Source organism: Brassica napus, chromosome C8, assembly GCF_020379485.1.
Source record: "Brassica napus cultivar Da-Ae chromosome C8, Da-Ae, whole genome shotgun sequence".
Classification (NCBI taxonomy): domain Eukaryota; kingdom Viridiplantae; phylum Streptophyta; class Magnoliopsida; order Brassicales; family Brassicaceae; genus Brassica; species Brassica napus.
In genome coordinates, this window is record NC_063451.1 from 30,610,123 (window position 1) to 30,629,875 (window position 19,753).

General features: G+C 38.3%; 2 protein-coding genes and 1 long non-coding RNA gene across 3 annotated transcripts; 2 read left to right on the plus strand and 1 right to left on the minus strand.

Annotated features, from left to right (window-relative positions):
* Positions 1 to 311: 311 nt before the first annotated feature.
* Positions 312 to 7,748, minus strand: LOC106448584 (protein translocase subunit SECA2, chloroplastic). Its single transcript, XM_048766501.1, has 31 exons — positions 7,444 to 7,748; positions 7,137 to 7,271; positions 6,974 to 7,043; positions 6,807 to 6,871; positions 6,577 to 6,697; positions 6,343 to 6,434; positions 6,195 to 6,260; positions 6,036 to 6,100; positions 5,884 to 5,971; positions 5,620 to 5,685; positions 5,410 to 5,525; positions 4,888 to 4,978; positions 4,687 to 4,770; positions 4,507 to 4,599; positions 4,303 to 4,398; positions 4,108 to 4,193; positions 3,843 to 3,921; positions 3,635 to 3,748; positions 3,388 to 3,483; positions 3,202 to 3,265; positions 2,803 to 3,092; positions 2,386 to 2,441; positions 2,168 to 2,285; positions 1,982 to 2,062; positions 1,660 to 1,739; positions 1,537 to 1,591; positions 1,335 to 1,404; positions 1,040 to 1,229; positions 817 to 940; positions 667 to 741; positions 312 to 579 (listed from the first exon to the last, which is right to left on the minus strand). Exons 1-31 carry the CDS (start codon positions 7,627 to 7,629, stop codon positions 415 to 417), a joined length of 3,177 nt encoding a protein of 1,058 aa, XP_048622458.1. The 5' UTR covers positions 7,630 to 7,748; the 3' UTR covers positions 312 to 414.
* Positions 7,749 to 7,770: 22 nt separating this feature from the next.
* LOC106446600 (keratinocyte-associated protein 2) lies at positions 7,771 to 9,332 on the plus strand. Its single transcript, XM_013888374.3, has 5 exons — positions 7,771 to 7,986; positions 8,111 to 8,274; positions 8,476 to 8,527; positions 8,898 to 8,964; positions 9,099 to 9,332. Exons 2-5 carry the CDS (start codon positions 8,119 to 8,121, stop codon positions 9,187 to 9,189), a joined length of 366 nt encoding a protein of 121 aa, XP_013743828.1. The 5' UTR covers positions 7,771 to 7,986; positions 8,111 to 8,118; the 3' UTR covers positions 9,190 to 9,332.
* A 5,552-nt stretch (positions 9,333 to 14,884) lies between these two features.
* LOC106449892 lies at positions 14,885 to 18,360 on the plus strand. Its single transcript, XR_002662924.2, has 3 exons — positions 14,885 to 16,805; positions 17,024 to 17,110; positions 17,237 to 18,360. It is a non-coding gene; the product is annotated as an uncharacterized LOC106449892 (long non-coding RNA).
* The last annotated feature ends 1,393 nt before the right edge of the window (positions 18,361 to 19,753 follow it).

Below are 19,753 nucleotides of genomic sequence, written 5' to 3' on the forward strand. Positions count from 1 at the left end.
ATTAAGATGTGTGTTGGTGTTGACATGCTCATTGGTATGCTTGGTGTGCGTTAGGTGTTGACGTACTCGGTGACGTACTTAGTGAAATACATGGTGACGTACTTTCATTGAAGAGATCTGTAAAGATTGCAGATGTAGAAGATAGTGAACTCCGGTGAACCGGATGAGATCTATGCATGCGTACTTGATTCATAATCTTTGTAGATAGCTTACTTAGACAAAAGTGGTAAACACTAGTGTGTGTTGTACCATATATCAATTATAGATTACTTTTTGTTCTAAGTCAATGAAATCTGGACGAGGTCCCGAAAAAGTAGGAAACGAACTCTATTAACAAAGTGTGTCATTTACTTTCTGCTCTGGTTATTTCTGACTCAACAACACTTACACCACTTAACATGAATCGATCGAAGCTTATAATACAAATAGTTCTTGGGATTCCATTGGGGTTGACCAGTACTGCAAGATTGATTCTATAGTTAGCCTTCTGGTTGCACTCAGCATTGAGATGAAAAAGCGACATCCATCGATTTTATATTCTTCCAGAGGGTTTCTATGCGCAAAACTTCTGACATTCACCTGTTCACATTAAGGTTTAACACATAAGTATCAGACAGGCAGAAAGCAAAAAGAAAAAGAAAACATATGAGGATTCACAGTCGATACCGCTGAGCTTAGTTTATTCATGTTCACAAGATGATCTCTCCAGAAGCAATCCAACGTCTTTAAGAGAACCGCTCTCTGTTTTCAGCAAAGCAAAATCGATCAGGCGTTGCCGTGAAACTTACACTTAGAGATGCAAGAACAAACATGTACCTCTATTTCTTTTACGTAACCATCATCAAAGCCAGATTCTTGAACAGCACTCAAGTAGGAAGCAATCAGATAATCACCGAGGAACTTCCGGAGAAGATTGATTGATGTTCTGTACCTCCCACTCCTACAGAATATATAAGCAAAACTCAGAGTCTTTCTTTCTCAATGAGACGCATGTCAACAAATATTAAGACTCTACTAGCTTTAGCTGTTTAGCACTTACCCTGTCAAATCATCGGAGCAAATATCGAGCCACCGTCTTAGGGAAGCATTTTTTCTGCGTATTCCCCTGAAAGCGTTTGGAGGTTTTGGAAGGTGCGGAAGGTGGAAGTTATCCATATCTATCGAACTTGTCTCATGCAGGTTTTCAAGGGCTTGTAACATGGTTCCTTCTGTGATCCCAGAAAATGAATCTGATAGTGCTTGTTGTTAGTTTTCATGCGAGACGAGTGATCGTTTGTTCTCAGGAAGCAAGACATTGCTATTTCTAAAAATGAAAAACAAAGAAACAAGCTTACCATCCAGTAGGTTCCCTGAAATAGCCATAAACTCCTTCAATAACTTGGCCAAGTTCCAATTTCGTGGATGCTACCACAAGAAATAAGATATTAGGAAACGAACATAACAGCTAAAACCGACTATGCATGATTTCTTTTAGAGAAACGAGCAAAGTGATGACCCTTATCTGGAAAGATTTTACTAGACAACAGTTTTATTTACCTTATGTGGATCAGAATTTCCAACGACAATTTCATCTACAACAGCTTGCATGTACCTGAGAAAAAACAATGCTCATGAAACACATGCTAAGAGTTAAATGTCCATATCAAGTGTAGCACTTACTGGTAAATATGCTGGGAGCAACTTTCGTTATCACCCGTCAAAAGCAGTTGCCTTAGGTCATAGACATGCTTCCTTTGAACCTGAAGAAGAAGAAAAAGAACAAAGGAAAATGGTTGATTCAGATTAACGGTGTATCCTCAAAAGTTGCCATACATGTAATATGAGCTACAAATATTATAAATTGACGTTGGTCACGCGATAGCATCTTCTGGGAAAACAGTTGTAGTCTTTTAGACTTATAATCATGGTAAAGGATGTATATCTATAAATGGTCAAGAATTCGAGATGCAGATACAGTAACAGTAGTCGGCAAAGATGGTACCTCTAGCACTTCGTCAAACTCGACCAGGCTTTTTCTTATACCAAAGAAGTATTTCTCTGCATTTATCTGGAGAGCTAGAAGCTACATTGCCAATGAGATGAGCCAGATTAGCAGAAATAGACCAATTTTGCAAGGAAATTCGCAATTGGTGAAACCACAGAGAAAATAGATAAACAAGCTACCAACCTGTTTTACTATTGTGTCACCTTCAATTGGTAAATCTTCATCGTTTGTAATCTTTGATATAAGTCTCACTGCCCACTCAGTATCAAAATTGAACTTCTGAAACATCTCATCTTGCAAGCTGTACAACCAACAGTAATATAATCATGTTACAGTAAGAAGAGGAAAGACTGATATTGTTCCCAAACATTTTCGGATTGGTTCAAAGTTCATGTGATTACCTAACCATAAAACGCGTGGATCCAGGATCCCCTTGCCTTCCAGCTCTGCCACGAAGCTGTAAGAAATAATATGGACGCACAAACTTGGAAGATTAGCCACAAACAGATCAACTTGCATGTGGTGTTGATTTCAAGGTTCTACCATCTCCACATCGATAAATTAATTATTTAGTATAAATAATCCGGAAGAACAAATTGGCATATCCCCTCAGGAAAAGGAGAATGAATGATTATGTAGTTCACTGTGTTCATGATACTACCATTCTAGATAGTAGCCATAGAAACATACTTTTAAAACATTTGCAAGTCAAAATAATAGGTTTGGGGAAAAAGTCTTCTTGGGTTCCTAAAATACTAATAGATTAGCACATTTCAAAAAGGTAGCATTCAGGCAGAGATGCAAAACCAGTTCCTTACCTGATTATCAATCCTCCGAGACTCATGCAAAGATGTCCCGATCACATGAAGACCTCCAAGCCTCTTCACTTCAGACCCTTCATACAGACAATGGGCCTCACAGTCCTTTAAGACGGATAGATAAGCTAGAGCGATAGCAGGGCCTAAAGGGTACATTTCTGACTGCTCGTTGACAAGATTCTGAAGTTCCATAGGATCCATGGTCTGGCTTTTCTCCAAAGATTCTGTGACCACTGACTTTGCTTTTTTCCTGCTCCAGCTTTTACTTTCACTTTTGCCAACGTATTTTGCTGTGTCAATTGAATTGAAAGAAGATTACAATAGTAAACTAAACTAAACATCAAACATGATCCATAGAGAATGTGTTAAGAAATGAGAGTTGGAAGTTCAGAGACAAACCCATAAGAGAAGCTCTGGCTAGTAAAGCTAATGACGATGGTCCCACTTTTATTTTTGACAACACCTGACATCATTTACAGGAAAGTTCAATTATTCAACAATGGGATAGAAGTATCTACAAATTATCTGGCCTTTATCTTTAAGTATACCTACGTAAAGAGCTCATAATATGGGTTCAACAAATACCTTCTGTGATAATTCATTATCGTCAATATCATCTGCCAAAACTTCACTTGTTAAATATGAAAGGACGCTATTCTCTATGATTTCCCTTGCAAGCATCTGCAAGATTACAGCCACAAGAACATAACGGGTGTTATTGGCAAAATCAATACAAAACTAGATGTCCTCAGAAGTTAGATCACCAAGGAGACACACAATCAACGGCAGATCAGACAAACATCTGGAAAGTTAAGGATGTTATCCAAAATACCTTTGGATTTCCTCCTAGAATAATGTCAGTGCCTCTGCCAGCCATATTCGTAGAAATGGTGATGGCATATTTTCTTCCTGCTTGGGCTATAAAGTCAGCTTCCCTGGCAGCATACTGAATGAAGTAAAACACAGAGTATTAGAACTGGCTTATATCATTTGAATGCTATGTTAGTTTTACTATGCAGAGGGATAAGTTTCAGATCCACCTTGGGTCGCGCATTCAGGACATTGTGAGGAATACCCCATTCTTTCAGCAATGCTGATAAATATTCAGAATTCTCTACACTGCAAAATGAAGCTAAATTGTTAATAGTGGAAACGCATAAATGTGTTTTCGAAAAGAAATAATTGTCCCTATCATCAATGTATACTCTTAACATACACCACATGCGGTATTTTTTAAAATCTTAAAAAATTGGCCAAATCTATGTGTCAAAGGTTGGTTAAGTGGTTTAATCACATGGTGCTTACCTTGTTGTTCCTACTAAAACAGGTCGACCTTGTCCAAACATATCTTCAACTTCTCGACGAACATATTCCCATTTACCTCGAGCAGTCTAATATAATACATCAAAACAAAGGGATGAACGAGGAGCAAAAATTAGTTTACATTTTGGAAATGAGATGAACTATGCAAACGCAAATGTGAGTTTTTATGATGCTTACTGCAAAAGCTTGAATAGGTAGATCGATCCGAATATTTGACAAATTTGTAGGAACTTCAATAACAGGTATCTGGAACATTTTCAAAAACTCTTTCTCCTGCAAGAAGTTGAAGAAACAAGTGTCAAACTGTCTCGTCTAGTCAAGTAAATGATATCTTTAATACATATTAAGGAAGTGGATTGAAGTAAACCTCTATGTACATACCTCTGTTTTTGCTGTCCCAGTCATCCCCGAGAGCTTTGGATATAGTTTAAAGAGCGACTGATAGGTTATTTGGGCCACAACAATTGAATCAGCCTACATCACAGATTTTGGTTTCATGAGCATGAAGGTTTTGAGGCATAGCTTTAACCACGACTTGTGAGGCTGTGTGGTGTGACAGACCTGAATTTCGAGACCTTCTTTAGCCTCCACAGCTTGGTGGACTCCTTCCGACCATCTCCTTTTCTCTTCAACTCTTCCAGTCAACTGAAAATATTTGAAATCCTTAACTCTCAAAATGTCTTAACACTATAGTTAATAGCCATCTCACGTCAGTTTAGGAAATGAAACAATGAGTACAACTGAAGTCAGAACTACATATACCTCATTAATTATAAGTGCTTTCCCATTTCGCACAATATATTGGACATCACGCTTGTAAAATTCTTTAGCTTTTAAAGCATTCATAACAAACCTGCATTAATACCAAAAAAAATCCAATAAACAGCTATTACAAATAACTGCACAGCAACTTGGAACTAAAACTGAGAAAGAAAGATCGAAGCAGAAAAATAAAATATACAAGACAGGGTTGCAAATATGAAGTAAGATCAAGAACCTGTTTCTAACTGAAATGTTCTTACTAAAAGAATCTCTTTACTCATTATTATATATGGAAAATAAAATACTACCACTGCCAATATACTTTGTTCAACCAAAAGCCTTCTACTAGCAACAGCCTATATAGCATTTCACCTTATATCTCCACCAGAAACTGATAAATGCCAATATTCAAAAATTTGTAACCATGACCACCAAATTAAGAAATTCCCCATGTCTTACTACTAACTGCCAACCGCCAAAATCTTACGTTAAATAATATCAGTGGTAGTAACAAGTAGATACCTGGCCCATGGATCGTTTTCATCCCATAAATCACCCGTCTCAAGAGCCATTTCAGCAAGAGATATACCTTCTTCCGTGAGTTCCACTGAATTCTCTTTCAATTCAACTTTATAATGCTATTACCAAGAATTTCGAATATCATTTTAGAAAACCAGTTCCTGAAAAAGGGTCACAATAAAATAACAGAAAAGAGAAGAAGGTAAAACTCACACTATCTTTTACGAGAAGTTCAGCCACTTTAGCAGCAACTGGATATCGTGCGGCATTTTCATTAGCCTGTGATACAAGCACAACATAAAGGACTCCATCAATCATTACAATTATGTACCAATGATATATACTTTTTTTTGTACCAATGATATTGCTTTTCGTTGACTATCGCATCCGCAGTTCTTAACTAGATCCAGACTATAAACCAAATGTCTAATCTCCCAAGAATAAAACTTTTAAGCTTATCAAACTGAACTGTATTACCTCACCACTTATAAGCAAAGGATTTCTGCCTTCATCAATAAGGACTGAATCCACTTCGTCAACTATTGCAAAGTGAAATGGTTTTGGCCTGTAGATCATAAACTGTCACTACTGAACAAAATCAAAGAGTAAAAAAGATGTATAGGATGTACCATCTCATCACAAGTTGTTCACTGTTTGAAGTAAGGTTATCACGCAGATAATCAAATCCGAGCTCCTGAGATATGCACAAGTGTTAGCAGAAAGAGATGAGAGGAAAAACCATAAAAGTATGACCCATGTAGAAGAATGGATATGAACGAAATACTCGCCGAGTTATTGGTGTATGTTATATCACAGCCATAGTTGAATTTCCTCTCTTCAGCTTTCATTCCTCTCTAATTGTACAACACGAATCACCATTATTTTTCTGCTTTGATATACAGAAGGTAGTGTGCAAAGAGAACCTGTGAAACCTACCTGAATGAGACCAACTGAAAGGCCTAAGAAGCGGTGAACACGACCCATCCATTCTGCATCACGCTGGGCCAGGTAATCATTCACAGTAACCACTGCCACCAGAAAATATATACCAACAGGTTTGGCCATGTCTTAAGTTTGTTTATTAGTAGTGCGTGAATATTGAGGAAACTAGGGGATTTTCTCAAAGTATCAGCAATTATCAAGTTTGGGAGAGGAAAGCAGACAACATACCATGAACGCCCTCGCCAGTTAATGCATTAAGATATGCAGCTAAGGTAGAGACTAGTGTTTTCCCTTCACCTGTCTTCATCTCTGCAATGGATCCATCATGAAGCACTCCTCCACCAATTATCTGATGCAACCAAAAAAAATCCATAAGTATACACCTAAGAATCTCTCTTTTAGATGATAAAAACGCACCACCAATATGGATTAGAGTTTGAGTATAGACATAGACAGACCTGCACATCAAAATGACGCATCCCAATTGTTCTCTTTGCAGCTTCACGAACGACAGCAAAGGCCTCTAGAACAGAGGAAAACATACCAAAAAGGTGAGAAAGCATTTGCAAAGTATCATTCTTTTGAGAAAAAAAAAAGAGAGTAAAATCCAAGGTTTTGAACGAACCAGCTTGCAAATCAGCTAGGGACTCCCCACGTGCTAACCTTTCCCGAAATTCTAAAGTTTTGGCTTTCAGCTACAGAGGTCAATAAACAAAAACCAAATAATACATTAATGAATCATATCAATTGAAAAACAAAAATTTCAAGCAGTGAACACTAAGTTGAACCTGTTCATCCGAAAGGCTTTGAATATGTCGTTCGACGGAGTTAACAGATTGCACAAGACGGTAGTAGTCCCGCACAACCCAATAGTTCATGCTCGTAACATCTTGTAAATTCCTCTTCAGACGACCCAAATTCCCCTAAGATACGTAAACCAATCCCACGAATTATTAAAAAAAAAAAACTAGAAATCAGCAGAAACCTCATTAAGAAGAAAGAGACAACAGAAAACCACTAAGAGAAACAAAAGAGACAAATGATCGAACAGATGGTGTGCAAGTGGTAGTGTCAGATTTTAACGCATGCCCTTACCAATAGGGAAGCAGAGACACGGCTTCTCTGAACAACGTCACACCTCTGAATCTGCGTGACGGGCCGAGCGAGAAAAACACCAGATAAAAATGGCTTTGTCCATGGGAGCGTATTACTTCGAGACAGTGAGCAGGGAGCTGGATGGCATGTATTAGGAAGGTTCACAAGATTCAAAACAGTGCTCATATTCACACACAAGTATTGCTTCGTTACAGTAACTTTCTTGCTGTAAGAATCGAAAATCAGAACAAGTTTGAAAAACACTGCCGGAATATATGTTTCAGCCGATATGGTGGCGCTAAATTGCTGGTTAGCCCCCTATTTTAAATAATCTTTGCTTAAAAGTTTGATATTTAAGCCCCTGATAATTCTTGTTTCTCGCAATACGTCACTCAACTTTATAAATTATCATCTTAACCCTTAAATCCCCATTTTTTAATCCTTTTTTTCCTCTCGGTCGTCTTCTTCTTTTTTTTGTTTTCCGTGGAGCTGAGGAAGTGACGAGAAGAAGGGGCTTTTCTCGATCTGATAAGGTTTTTCAAGGTAATCAATCACATTCTCTGATCATAATGAGCTGTTTGCTTTAAAGATTTCATGTTTGATTTTCGTATGCGATTTTGCTCTCTCGTCTCTCGATTTGATCTTTCATTTTTTTTTTTCCGGATAGGAGAATCAATGGCGGGAGTTGGAACATCCATGCTTGTCTCTGTTCTTCTGTTCACAGTGGTGCTCTCGCTCCAACAAGTGTACCGAGGCAAACTAGCGTCTTCTGAGCTGTTCACGATCCTTGGAGGCTTCACTAGCTCCCTCCTCTTTCTCTTCTCTCTCACTGTACGTTGACTTAGAATAATTCTCTGGGTAGTCTTTGATCCGGTTCACAAATTTTACATCTTTTGGTCCTTAATATTATGCGACACTTTTAATTCTTCTAAATCTGACATCTTTGGTCCTTAATCAAGTGGTTTTGTGTGTGTTTTCTGGTTTTATCAAATTCCTATACATTTGGTGGTGGCTGATCATTTACTGTTGCAGTTCATAGGAAATCTCCAGGAGTCTTCTGGTGGGAAGAGTAGCTGGGGTGCAGGTATGTTTCTCTCTGACATACATTCACAATGAGAATGTGACTATCTTTGCTTTTATCCCTCTGCCCTGAATCAGTTGCTAGTTCAGAAGTTGACTTTAGATTTTGAAAATTTTAGATGATCCCTGCCCCCCCCCCCCCCCCCCAAAAGGTTTAGTTTTCAACGGGTGAATGTGAATCTGATCTTGAACGCGGAGTTATGTTATAAGATTAGATGTCCTAATTGATTATGTTTTTTGTTTTGTCATCACACACTTTTGCAAAAATCAGATTGAAAACTATCACCTAAAGTTTGTGTTCCGTTGACCTATGTAGTATAAGCTCTGCAGTTTATTAAAGATTTTTTTTTGTTTGTTTGTTTATTTGATGTAAGTGATTATTGCGGAAATCATAGCTCTTGTTGCTGCTAGCACGGTGCATCGAGTTTGTATTACAACCTGGTAACCCTTGACTGTCTAGTTCTGCTCAATATATATATATATCAATCTCCAATCGATAATAAACATTATTTGATAACTTTCTGTAGCTAAAAAAAAGATGGAATTGCTGTGTTGTTCAATGTTTTGGTTGGCAGTTTCTTGTTCTCCGCTGGGCTGTTATACGAGATGAACAAGATCTCAGGATACATGCTCTCCAAAGCTGAGTCCAAATCTAAAAGGCACTGAATCAGGGGGTGGGGTTACTAAGTACATGATGTTCTCCAAGTTTTTCTATCTTGTTTAGCACTAAAAGACTCAAAACTTCCAACTTCGTGAACTATGATATTTAGCATTTTCCTCAACTTATGCTTGACATGATCGGTTTTGTAGTTGTGTGTTGTTACTTTATGGTCTTAAACGAATGGTCAGATATAGGCACCATATATAAGGTTAGGCTTATAAAACCCAGATAAGTGATGTCGAGTAGTAATTGTCATCTAAGAAACCATGAATCCTAAGTTTTATATTCCATAGTGATGCATTCCGTATACTAATAAAATTTTGAAGTAGTACGAACTTTGCTGCTACTAGCCCTATTAGTGTTAGGAAATACGCGGTCAAATTTTGCGGTAAACCAGAATTTGTGGGAGCGGGAAAAAGAGCACACAAAATTGTTAACGGAGTTCGGCCAATGTTGCCTACGTCTCCGGACCTGCTACAGATCTTTTATTATCAACCAAGGAAATTTTACAAGCTCACAACTCACACCCCGATCCCAAATACACTCAGAAATTACTCGTAATTTTTTAAAGAAGATTTTTTGTGAGAAAAAAAAGTTTTTTTTTTTTCTCTCTCTCTCTCAGGTTTTTCTTTTCTTCTTCTCTTCTTGTTTTGGGATGGATTTCTTCTTCTCCTTGTGTGGTTATTTATAGGAGATTATGGGGAGTTGGTGAAACTTCTTGTTGCACCTACCAAAAAACACAAAAGAAATGTGTTGTTGAATTAATCAACAAACATGTTCTTGATACAACTTCTTGTTGTACCTACCAAAAAAAACATGTTCTTTACAATCTCCCACTTGAAGACTGATTTTAATCTGTCTTCACACCTTGATCAATGTAGCAGGGCTTCCCAGCTTGTTACTCCAACAAGCCAACTGAGGTTGCACACAACCTCAGCTTGTCATACGGCACGACCTTCGTCAACATGTCTGCCGGATTCTTGCTTCCTGGGATCTTCTCAAGCACCAACATTTCATCTTCTAACGCTGATCTGATGAAATGATATCGACGATGTATGTGCTTCGTCCGAGCATGGTAAACCGGATTCTTTGCCAAATCGATAGCACTTTTACTGTCACAGTACAACACACCTTTCCCTTGGTCATGGCCTAGCTCTTCTAGAAAAGACTGTAGCCATATCATCTCTTTTGTTGCCTCCGTTACAGCAACATACTCAGCTTCACAGCTTGATAGAGATACAATTTTCTGCAACTTTGAAACCCAACAAATTGCAGTACCGCCAAAGGTGTAGACATACCCGGTTGTGCTCTTCGTGCTGTCAATGTCACCTCCATTGTCAGCATCAACATATCCCTGCAATCCCGTCTTAGACTTCGTGAAACATAGCGATAAACTTGGATTTCCTTTTAGATATCTGAAAATCCACTTAACGGCTTCCCAATGTTCCTTCCCTGGATTGCTCATAAATCTGCTAACGACTCCCACTGCATGTGCAATGTCTGGCCTTGTACATATCATCGCGTACATCAGGCTTCCTATAGCAGAGGCATATGGAACTTTATCCATACATGCCATCTCGTCTTCCGTCTTTGGAGACTGTTCTCTGGATAACCGAAAGTGACTTGCCAGGGGAGTACTAACTGGCTTCGCGTCATCCATGTTAAACCTCTTGAGGACTTTCTTCACATACTCCTCTTGTCATATCTTAAGACCTTCCTTGCTTCTACTGATTCTCATCCCTAGAATCTGTCTTGCTTCTCCAAGGTCTTTCATCGCAAACTCTTCTGAGAGTTTCGTCTTCAAGCTATTGATCTCGTGCAAGTCTGCTCCTACTATCAGCATGTCATCGACATATAGGAGCAATATCAAGTAGGACTCTTCAAGCGTCTTGAAGTAACAACAGTGGTCAGCTTCACACCTCAAGAAACCAACGCCTTTAATAAAGTTGTCGAACCGTTTATACCACTGTCTTGGAGCTTGTTTTAAGCCGTACAAACTCCTTTTCAGCTTGCAAACAAGGCTTTCCTTCCCTTTGATCTCAAAGCCTTCGGGTTGCTTCATATAAATTTCCTCATCCAAATCACCGTGAAGAAATGCCGTCTTCACATCCATCTATTGAAGATGCAGATCTTCTTGTGCTACCAGCCCAAGAACCGTTCTAATGGTCACCATCTTGACTACAGGAGAGAAGATTTCGGTGTAGTCAACGCCTTCTTTTTGTTGGAATCCCTTCACAACGAGCCTCGCTTTATAGCGCTTATTCCCACCAGGTTCTTCTTTTATTCGGTAGACCCACTTGTTATGCAATGCCTTTTTCTCCTTAGGCAAATCTCCTAACTCCCACGTGTGATTGGATAACAACGAGTCCATCTCGTTGTTCATTGCAAGCTCCCACTTGATCGACTCATCAACTTGCATAGCTTCCTCATAACATTCAGGCTCGCCTCTGTCTGTGAGCAGAATGTAGTTGAGCGATGGAGAGAATTTTACTGGCTTTCTGATGATTCTGCTTGACCGTCGTAACTCCGTGACTGGTGTATATGGGACCACTTCAGAATCATCACTTTCTTCAGCCTCATCACTCTCGTCTTGAGAGATTTCTTCTTCTGCTGTTGCGGTATCCTGTGGCAACTCCGGTGTCAGGATATCTTCTAAGTCAACAGCTCCAGGCTCTTTCTTTTCCGAGCCTTCTCTTAGCTTATCCTTGTACAACGCTTCTTCGTTGAACACAACATTTTTGCTGCGGATGATCTTCCGATTTTCGTCATCCCAAAACCGGTAACCAAACTCCGTGTCACCATAACCGATGAAGTAACACTTTTTAGACTTCGAGTCAAGTTTACTTCTTGCAGCATCATCAATGTGAACATAAGCTAAGCAACCAAACACATTTAGATAAGAAAGGTTTACTTTCTTTCCGCTCCAAACTTCTTCAGGGATCTTAAATCCCAACGGCACAGACGGTCCTCTGTTGATTAAGTAGGCTGCAGTACTGATTGCATCTGCCCAAAACGTCTTTGGTAATCCACAGTGCAATCTCATGCTCTTTGCACGCTCGTTCAAGGTTTGGTTCATCCTTTCTGCTATTCCATTCTGTTGAGGCGTTCCAGGAATAGTCTTCTCCATCTTGATCCCGTTATCAGTGCAGTATCTCGTGAACTCGCCGCTGATATACTCACCACCATTATCAGACCTTAGGCACTTCAACTTGAGATTCGTCTCAACCTCAACCATGGTTTTCCATCTCTTGAAAACCGAGAACACTTCATATTTGTTCTTCATGAAGTAGACCCACACCTTTCTTGTGGAGTCATCAATGAAGGTCACATAGTAGTACGAACCTCCCAGAGATGCAACAGGAGCGGGTCCCCACACGTCAGTGTGCACCAGCTCTAACTTCTCAGATTTTGGCTCTCTTCCTCCTTTAGAGAAACTAACTCGTTTCTGTTTCCCAAGGATGCAACTTTCACACATCTGATGATCCACCGTCTTCAGATCCGGAAGAGCGCCATTTTCTACCATGAGTTTCATCCCTCTCTCACTCATGTGCCCCAATCTACAATGCCACAACTTGGTCTGTTTGACATCCTCAACAACAGCAACAGTGTCTTCATAGCTCGTCGTCATATAAAGAGTACCTCTTTTATGACCTCTAGCAACCACCATGGAACCTTTTCTGACTCTCCAGGCTCCACCACCAAAATTAACATCGTGCCTCGTATCATCAAGTTGACCTACTGAGATCAGATTTCGCATCAACTTTGGCACATGTCTGACCTTCGTAATCTTCCACACACGTCCGTCTGACATCTTCAGGTTGATATCTCCAATACCAACTATGTTCAAAGGTAATCCATCAGCAAGATATACCTTTCCGTAATTTCCCGCAATATAATTTTCCATGATGTTATGGTGCGGTGTGGTGTGGAATGACGCTCCTGAGTCAAGAACCCATGAATCGACTGGGCTATCAACATAGGAGATTGACGCTTTGGTGTTATTTCCATCTGCATCACGAGCTTCACTTTTCCTCGGAGAATCAACAGACACTACCAATGCATCAGCGATTTCACGTGTCACTGCATTGGCTCCGCCTCTAGTGTTGTCTTCCTCCTTCGGTGGTGCTCGACAATTCTTCTTGATGTGACCTGTCTTTTCACAATTCCAGCACTCTGCAGGCTGTCGGAATTTAGACTGACCCCGTCCATTCCTTGACTTCGATCTGCCATTACTTCGGTTATTTCTATCTGGGTTTCTCCCTCTGTTTTCCACGTTGAAAGCAGAGCTCGTTGATGCCTCCCCAGAGTCTATCCTTCGAACTTCCTCAGCAAGGATACGATCTCTAACATCATTGAATTTGAGCTTTTGAGTACCCACAGAGTTACTAACCGCTGCCCTCATTGGCTCCCAACTATTTGGCAGAGATGCCAACAAAATCAGTGCTCGCACTTCATCTTCAAACTCGATTTCAACTGATGACAGTTGGTTGACAATCGTGTTGAACTCGTTCACATGTGCGGCAACCAGGCCACCTTCTTCCATCTTCAAATGAAAGAGTTTCTTCATAAGAAACACCTTATTGTTTGCCGAAGGTTTCTCGTACATATCAGAGAGAACTTTCATGAGCCCTTCCGTGGTCTTCTCCTTCGCAACGTTGTGAGCAACGTTTTTCGACAGTGTTAACCTTATAACACCCAGAACTTGTCTGTCAAGGAGCTCCCACTCATCCTGATCCATCTTCTCAGGCTTCTTGCTCAGCAGTTGATGAAGCTTCTTTCCGTACAGATAATCTTCAATTTGCATTCTCCAAAATGCATAATCTGTACCGTCAAATTTCCCGATACTATGCGCCAAACCGTCTTCGCCTCCCATCGTTTCTGGAACCACCGTGTATTAGAACACCTTCGTCGACAAACCGATGTTACTGACAAAATTCACTATTCACGAAGTACTGTTCACGTGAATAGTAACCCCACAAAAAATTTGACCGATCACTGTGACTCAGGCTCTGATACCAGTTGTTAGGAAATACGCGGTCAAATTTTGCGGTAAACCAGAATTTGTGGGAGCGGGAAAAAGAGCACACAAAATTGTTAACGGAGTTCGGCCAATGTTGCCTACGTCTCCGGACCTGCTACAGATCTTTTATTATCAACCAAGGAAATTTTACAAGCTCACAACTCACACCCCGATCCCAAATACACTCAGAAATTACTCGTAATTTCTTAAAGAAGATTTTTTGTGAGAAAAAAAAGTTTTTTTTTTTTCTCTCTCTCTCAGGTTTTTCTCTTCTTCTTCTCTTCTTGTTTTGGGATGGATTTCTTCTTCTCCTTGTGTGGTTATTTATAGGAGATTATGGGGAGTTAGTGAAACTTCTTGTTGCACCTACCAAAAAACACAAAAGAAATGTGTTGTTGAATTAATCAACAAACATGTTCTTGATACAACTTCTTGTTGTACCTACCAAAAAAACATGTTATTTACAATTACTCCTTGTGGCCTTAACATATCTCAATGTTCCTTCACACTGTTCTTTTTAGCACATTTTTCTTTTCTTTCCCAGCTACTTCTCCTTTTTGTTGTCTTGTAAACTGCATCAACGGTAGAAAAAATTCTTAGAACGTTCACCATGATGGTCCTAGATGGACCAATGACTATTTCTCCAAACATTTTGTCCTCATCAACCTCCATCCAATACATGCTCTCCAGAGCTGAGTTAAAATCTAAGAGGCACTGAATCGGAGAACGGGATTACTAAGTACATGATGTTCCCCAAGTTTCTTTTGTTTAGCACTAAAAGACACATAGATACTGCCACTCCATGAACTATGAAATTTAGTATTTTCCTGAACTTACGCTTGACTTGATTGATTTTGCAGTTGCAGATGTTTATATGCATATCATGTTGATTAATACTGTGAGTGTGATATATATACGCATAAGACTTCATAACGAGACTGTTATGTGTACAGATATCCTGCCAGATTAGTACTGTTCGGATAGTCTGGTTGTGCCTAAACGAACGACATAAGTTACGTTGACCTTTAAATTCACATCACCCTTTCGGAACAAATCAAAGTTACACATGTATTATTAATTTAAAAACATTAAATGAAATAAAAAAATAGCTACAAAAAGTAAAACCCCAAATTTAAATGCTATAGGGTTTGGGTTAAGGTTTACGGTTTGAGTTTAGGGTCTAAGACTTGAGTTTATGGTATAGGGTTTACGGTTTGAGTTTAGGGTCTAAGACTTGAGTTTATGGTATATTTTTTGGGTTTAAGGTATATAATTTGGGTTTAGGATATAGATTTAGGGTTTAGGGTATAGGGTATAGGGTTTGGATTTAGAGATTTGGATTTGGATTTAGAATTTAGGGTATAGGGTTTAGAATTTAAGATTTAGAGTTTAGGGTTTCGCTAGCATTTTTATTTTTTTAGCTATTTTTTATTTAATTTAATATTTTTTAATTAATAATCTATATGACATTTTAATTGGTGATTAAGAGTGGAGTGAGTTTAAAGGTTCATCATACGGGATGAACCTAAGTTTTATTCTTTTTTTTTTCAAAGTTCATCTTTTAGGTGGTATTCTTTTCTATCGAATTTGAAGCTAAATGCTATTTTTTAACAATTCAAAATAACTTTTGATGAATCTTGAAATCCATATTTTCCAATAAGAGGTGATTTAGTGGTATCTCTACAAATGTTATCTATAATAATAAAACATAGTTTTCTCTCACCTTATCACTCCACGTCATTCTTCAGGGGTGGGCGTTTTGTGCCACGTTGCATCTAAACCTTCGACTCCTAAAATTTCCGTCTCTCGGTGAATGGGCTTTTATTTTAATTTCGTCTTTATAAGTATCAGATGTGTGGGCCCGTATTTGACTAAGTTTTTATGATTCTCGACTGAGACGCCCTAATCCTTTCGCTTCCCTTCAATCCGATGAAAATTCTGGGTAACGGATTCGTTTTTTAAGTCCACCATTAAAATGAGCATTTAACACCATCACACCCCTCCTCTCACTCCGCCTCATTTATTTATTCTAATTGGCGACGAAGGTAAGCGATGCATGTCTGAGTTTGGTACGAATTCAGACTATAAATGTCTCCGTTAGATGCCATGAACAGCTCCACCGCTAAGATTTCTCAAAGATTATACTCTGCCAAGCATCACCGCCCACTATGTCGACTTCCTACGTTCTTCTCGCAAATCTGAAAGCAGGCCGTTGCTCAAACACCGCCGAGGTCCGTTCTTGACGTTCTACAGAAGAAGAAACTTCGTGATGACTTGAAGAGCGTAAGAAGAGAAACTTTTCTTCCAAAGAAAAATCTCACTGTGGTGAATGAGACGATAAATTTCAAGCCTTTTTTCAATATGATTTTGTAAAGATTCTTCCTTCGTTTCACTAATGTGTTTTTTTTTTGTCATTAGATGAAAGCTACTACAGGAGAGGGAATCAGCTATTACTCGAAGGTTAGAGAAATTCACTTTTTTATTTGATTATATGTCACAGAATACATGTAGTTTGATTATATGTTTTCTAAATTCTAACATTGATATCCTGCTTTTAAGCTCTAAAAGAGACTCTGAAGATGATTCTGATGAGGATGATAGGTACCTATTTTCCATTCTTTCCTTCCTATTGCAGTTCATCTTTTGTGCTTTAGACTTCTAAAGATTCTTTACTTGAGATTTAATGCTTTTCCTCAGAGCCCTGGTTTGGGAATATGCAATTGCTTCAGTGTTATCCTTTTCGAGAGTTTTGATGACTTATATCAACTGAGACTCGCAATTTCCTTTGAGTTATCTTACGATCTGGTTGTCTTTCTTAGATATAAAGAAAGTGACGATGATGAGGGTGAGATTGGATCTCTTATGGCTGAACTAAACCAGATAAATAAATAAAGAGGCTCAGGAAGGTATGTGTTCTTGTCTGTGAGATGATTTCAGATTATAATTATAACAAAATGATTACGTTAGTTTTTTCTAAACACATTGACATAATGAAAGTTGTATCTTAATATTTATTATTTACATTTTTCCAGGAAAAGCAGCAACAAATGAAGAGCTAAACGCCAAAGAAGAGGAACTTCCCAAAGGAAACCCACTGCTTGACAACACTCCAACTGTGTTTAGTGTCAAAAGAAGGCTAGCATCTTTTGAAGTCTTGTTTCTTCATGAGTCTCTGAATTATATGAATTTTTGGAGGCACATATTAATCTTTTAAGTTTCCTCTTTTTTTCAGGTGGGATGATGATGTGGTATCGAGAATCAGGCACGTGGGGAAATGAAATTAAGCACCTAAGCGCTTCATCAGTAATACAATCAAGAATTACTTCCACAAAAAGTTTCACTTTTGCATTAACGAATGACTCAATGTGTTAAAAATTAATTGAATCGAACTGTTCTCTGTTTTTGAGTGCAGGAGGTCCTTGAGATAAAAGGCAAACGAGGAAAGTAGGCTTTTTTAATTAAAATGTCTACCACCAGAAGCAATCAATCTGATTGGACCGTAAGAATCTTCAACCACAGACGGTAATGTTTTTTTTCAAATACATATACTAACCAGCTATAGCTTTACATCAATAAATTCAGGACAGTGATCGAAATGTTGTCCCAGTTCATACACATGCATTTGGTTTCTTTAATCGGGCATTGCAGTGAGAACAATAAAAGGACCATTGTGCATGACTTGGATCGCCCAAGGTTGAGCTGGAGACAGAAGCTTGAGATATGTCTTGGTGCAGCTAGAGGCCTGCACTATATCCATACAGATTCCGCAAGAGGTATCATCCACCGCAATATGAAGTCTGACAACATTCTCTTCGATGAGAATTTCATGGACAAAGTTTCAGAATTTGGATTGTTTAAGACGTCCAGATCTTGACCAGACTCGTGTGAGTACGACGGTATAGAAGATTCATTATCTTGATCCAGACCAGTACAAGATAACAATTGACTGAGAAGTCTGATGTTTACTCTTTTGGGTAATGCTTGAAGTACTTGAGGGGGACCAGATCCATCTATTCCAAAAGAAGAGTCTTTAAGTTACTGTAGTATTGTTAGTTCATGAGGGAGGAAAGCCCGCATTTCTTTTTTATACCCATTGCATACAGATTATTGTTATACTTTCTAGATATTTATTTTCAAATAGTCTCTTTTGTGTGTTTGTGTAAAAGCTTAAAGCAACTAGGTCTAGGTATATAAACAAGAATCGAAAAACAAACCAAACCAGAACCAAAGTGGACCCAAAATTTATTATTCAGTTTCTACTATTGTTATCCAAACTGGAACAAAAACCAAAATAGCGAAAGTGAAATTCATAAATAACCGAACGGTAACCTATATCTTTAGAACCGGAAAACCAACAAAAACCAGAATCGAACCGAAAACCAAATGGTATAGAGGCAACCAAAGTGTTTCATGTTGCGTTTAGACAATGAACAATGAAACTGACTATTTATGAATTTCAGTTTGTCTGTTAATGTTTTTGTTCCGGTTGGACAACAATAGTAGAAACTGACTAATAAATTTTGGGTCCACTTTGGTTCTGGTTTGGTTTGTTTTAAAACATCATTTTGTTGTTAAATAATATAGATCAATTGTTATTTGTGAAATTATTGAAACTATTTATATATTACATTAAAATATAACTTTTTATAATTTTATTACATTACATTATATTTTCAATTGATTTAGCTTGGAAGTGGATTAATTTATAATCGGGAGACAATAATTAATTGTAATAGTATTATAATTATACTCTTAGAATTTGTTTTTTAAATGTTATTCTTACTTTAGATTTTCTTCAACTATATCAAAGTGAAATAGAAATAAAATAAGAAATATAAATCATTACATTTTCATAATTTTTTTTCTATAACCAAAAAAAGGTAGAGGTTTTTTCAACTCAAACAAAAAAATATTAATAAATACAATTTGATATTTTTTTAAAATATTATATTTATTATTTTATTTTAAAGTAAACTTTCAAATTTTTTTATAAAATTAATATATATTTTCATATATAAACTTCCCCGCCCGTAGGGCGGACCAACCACTAGTATCCAATAAAGGAAGATTTGTAAAGGTTTTTATAAATTACTTATCCATCCCGTTCCGTCCCGTACCAAGGCGGGTTAGTCGTTGAGCGGGTTACAGCGGGCCTGTCCCGCGCGGACTGGGGTCTTCAAAATGCCGGCCCAAACCCGTACCGCATAATATATAAGCCTTCGCAGGCCGTCCCGCGGGACGCCTCCTTATCAAACCACCTACTACAGTTTTTTTCATGAATGTTCAGGTAGAAAAGTTGTGTAAGAGAGTTGAAGAGAGCTCATTAAGCTTCCCCAAAGCATTATCAAAATCAATGCTACAAAGCTCCGTTTGTGCTTGCGTTCTTGAGTTAAAAGCCTTCTGTTGTTATCAGCATAAACTTTTGTTGAGTTTGATTTTGATTGAGTTGTTGTCTTTGTAATAATTTGGCTCAAGTGTTGTATGTCTTCAACTCTTCATCAAACCATCTCTCTTTTTAATTATTTGGACTGCAAAAAAAAATCGTGAAT

Excerpts from the sequence above, each read along its gene's own strand:
- LOC106448584 (XM_048766501.1), bottom strand. The coding sequence starts at position 7,629 with ATGAGCACTGTTTTGAATCTTGTGAACCTTCCTAATACATGCCATCCA. Across the intron at positions 5,526-5,619 it reads AACTTCTCGTAAAAGATAGT|CATTATAAAGTTGAATTGAA; the intron begins GTGAGTTTTACC and ends TCTTGGTAATAG. Across the intron at positions 2,286-2,385 it reads TCCACGCGTTTTATGGTTAG|CTTGCAAGATGAGATGTTTC; the intron begins GTAATCACATGA and ends TTGGTTGTACAG.
- LOC106446600 (XM_013888374.3), top strand. The coding sequence starts at position 8,119 with ATGGCGGGAGTTGGAACATCCATGCTTGTCTCTGTTCTTCTGTTCACA. Across the intron at positions 8,528-8,897 it reads GAAGAGTAGCTGGGGTGCAG|TGATTATTGCGGAAATCATA; the intron begins GTATGTTTCTCT and ends ATTTGATGTAAG. Across the intron at positions 8,965-9,098 it reads CGAGTTTGTATTACAACCTG|TTTCTTGTTCTCCGCTGGGC; the intron begins GTAACCCTTGAC and ends TTTGGTTGGCAG.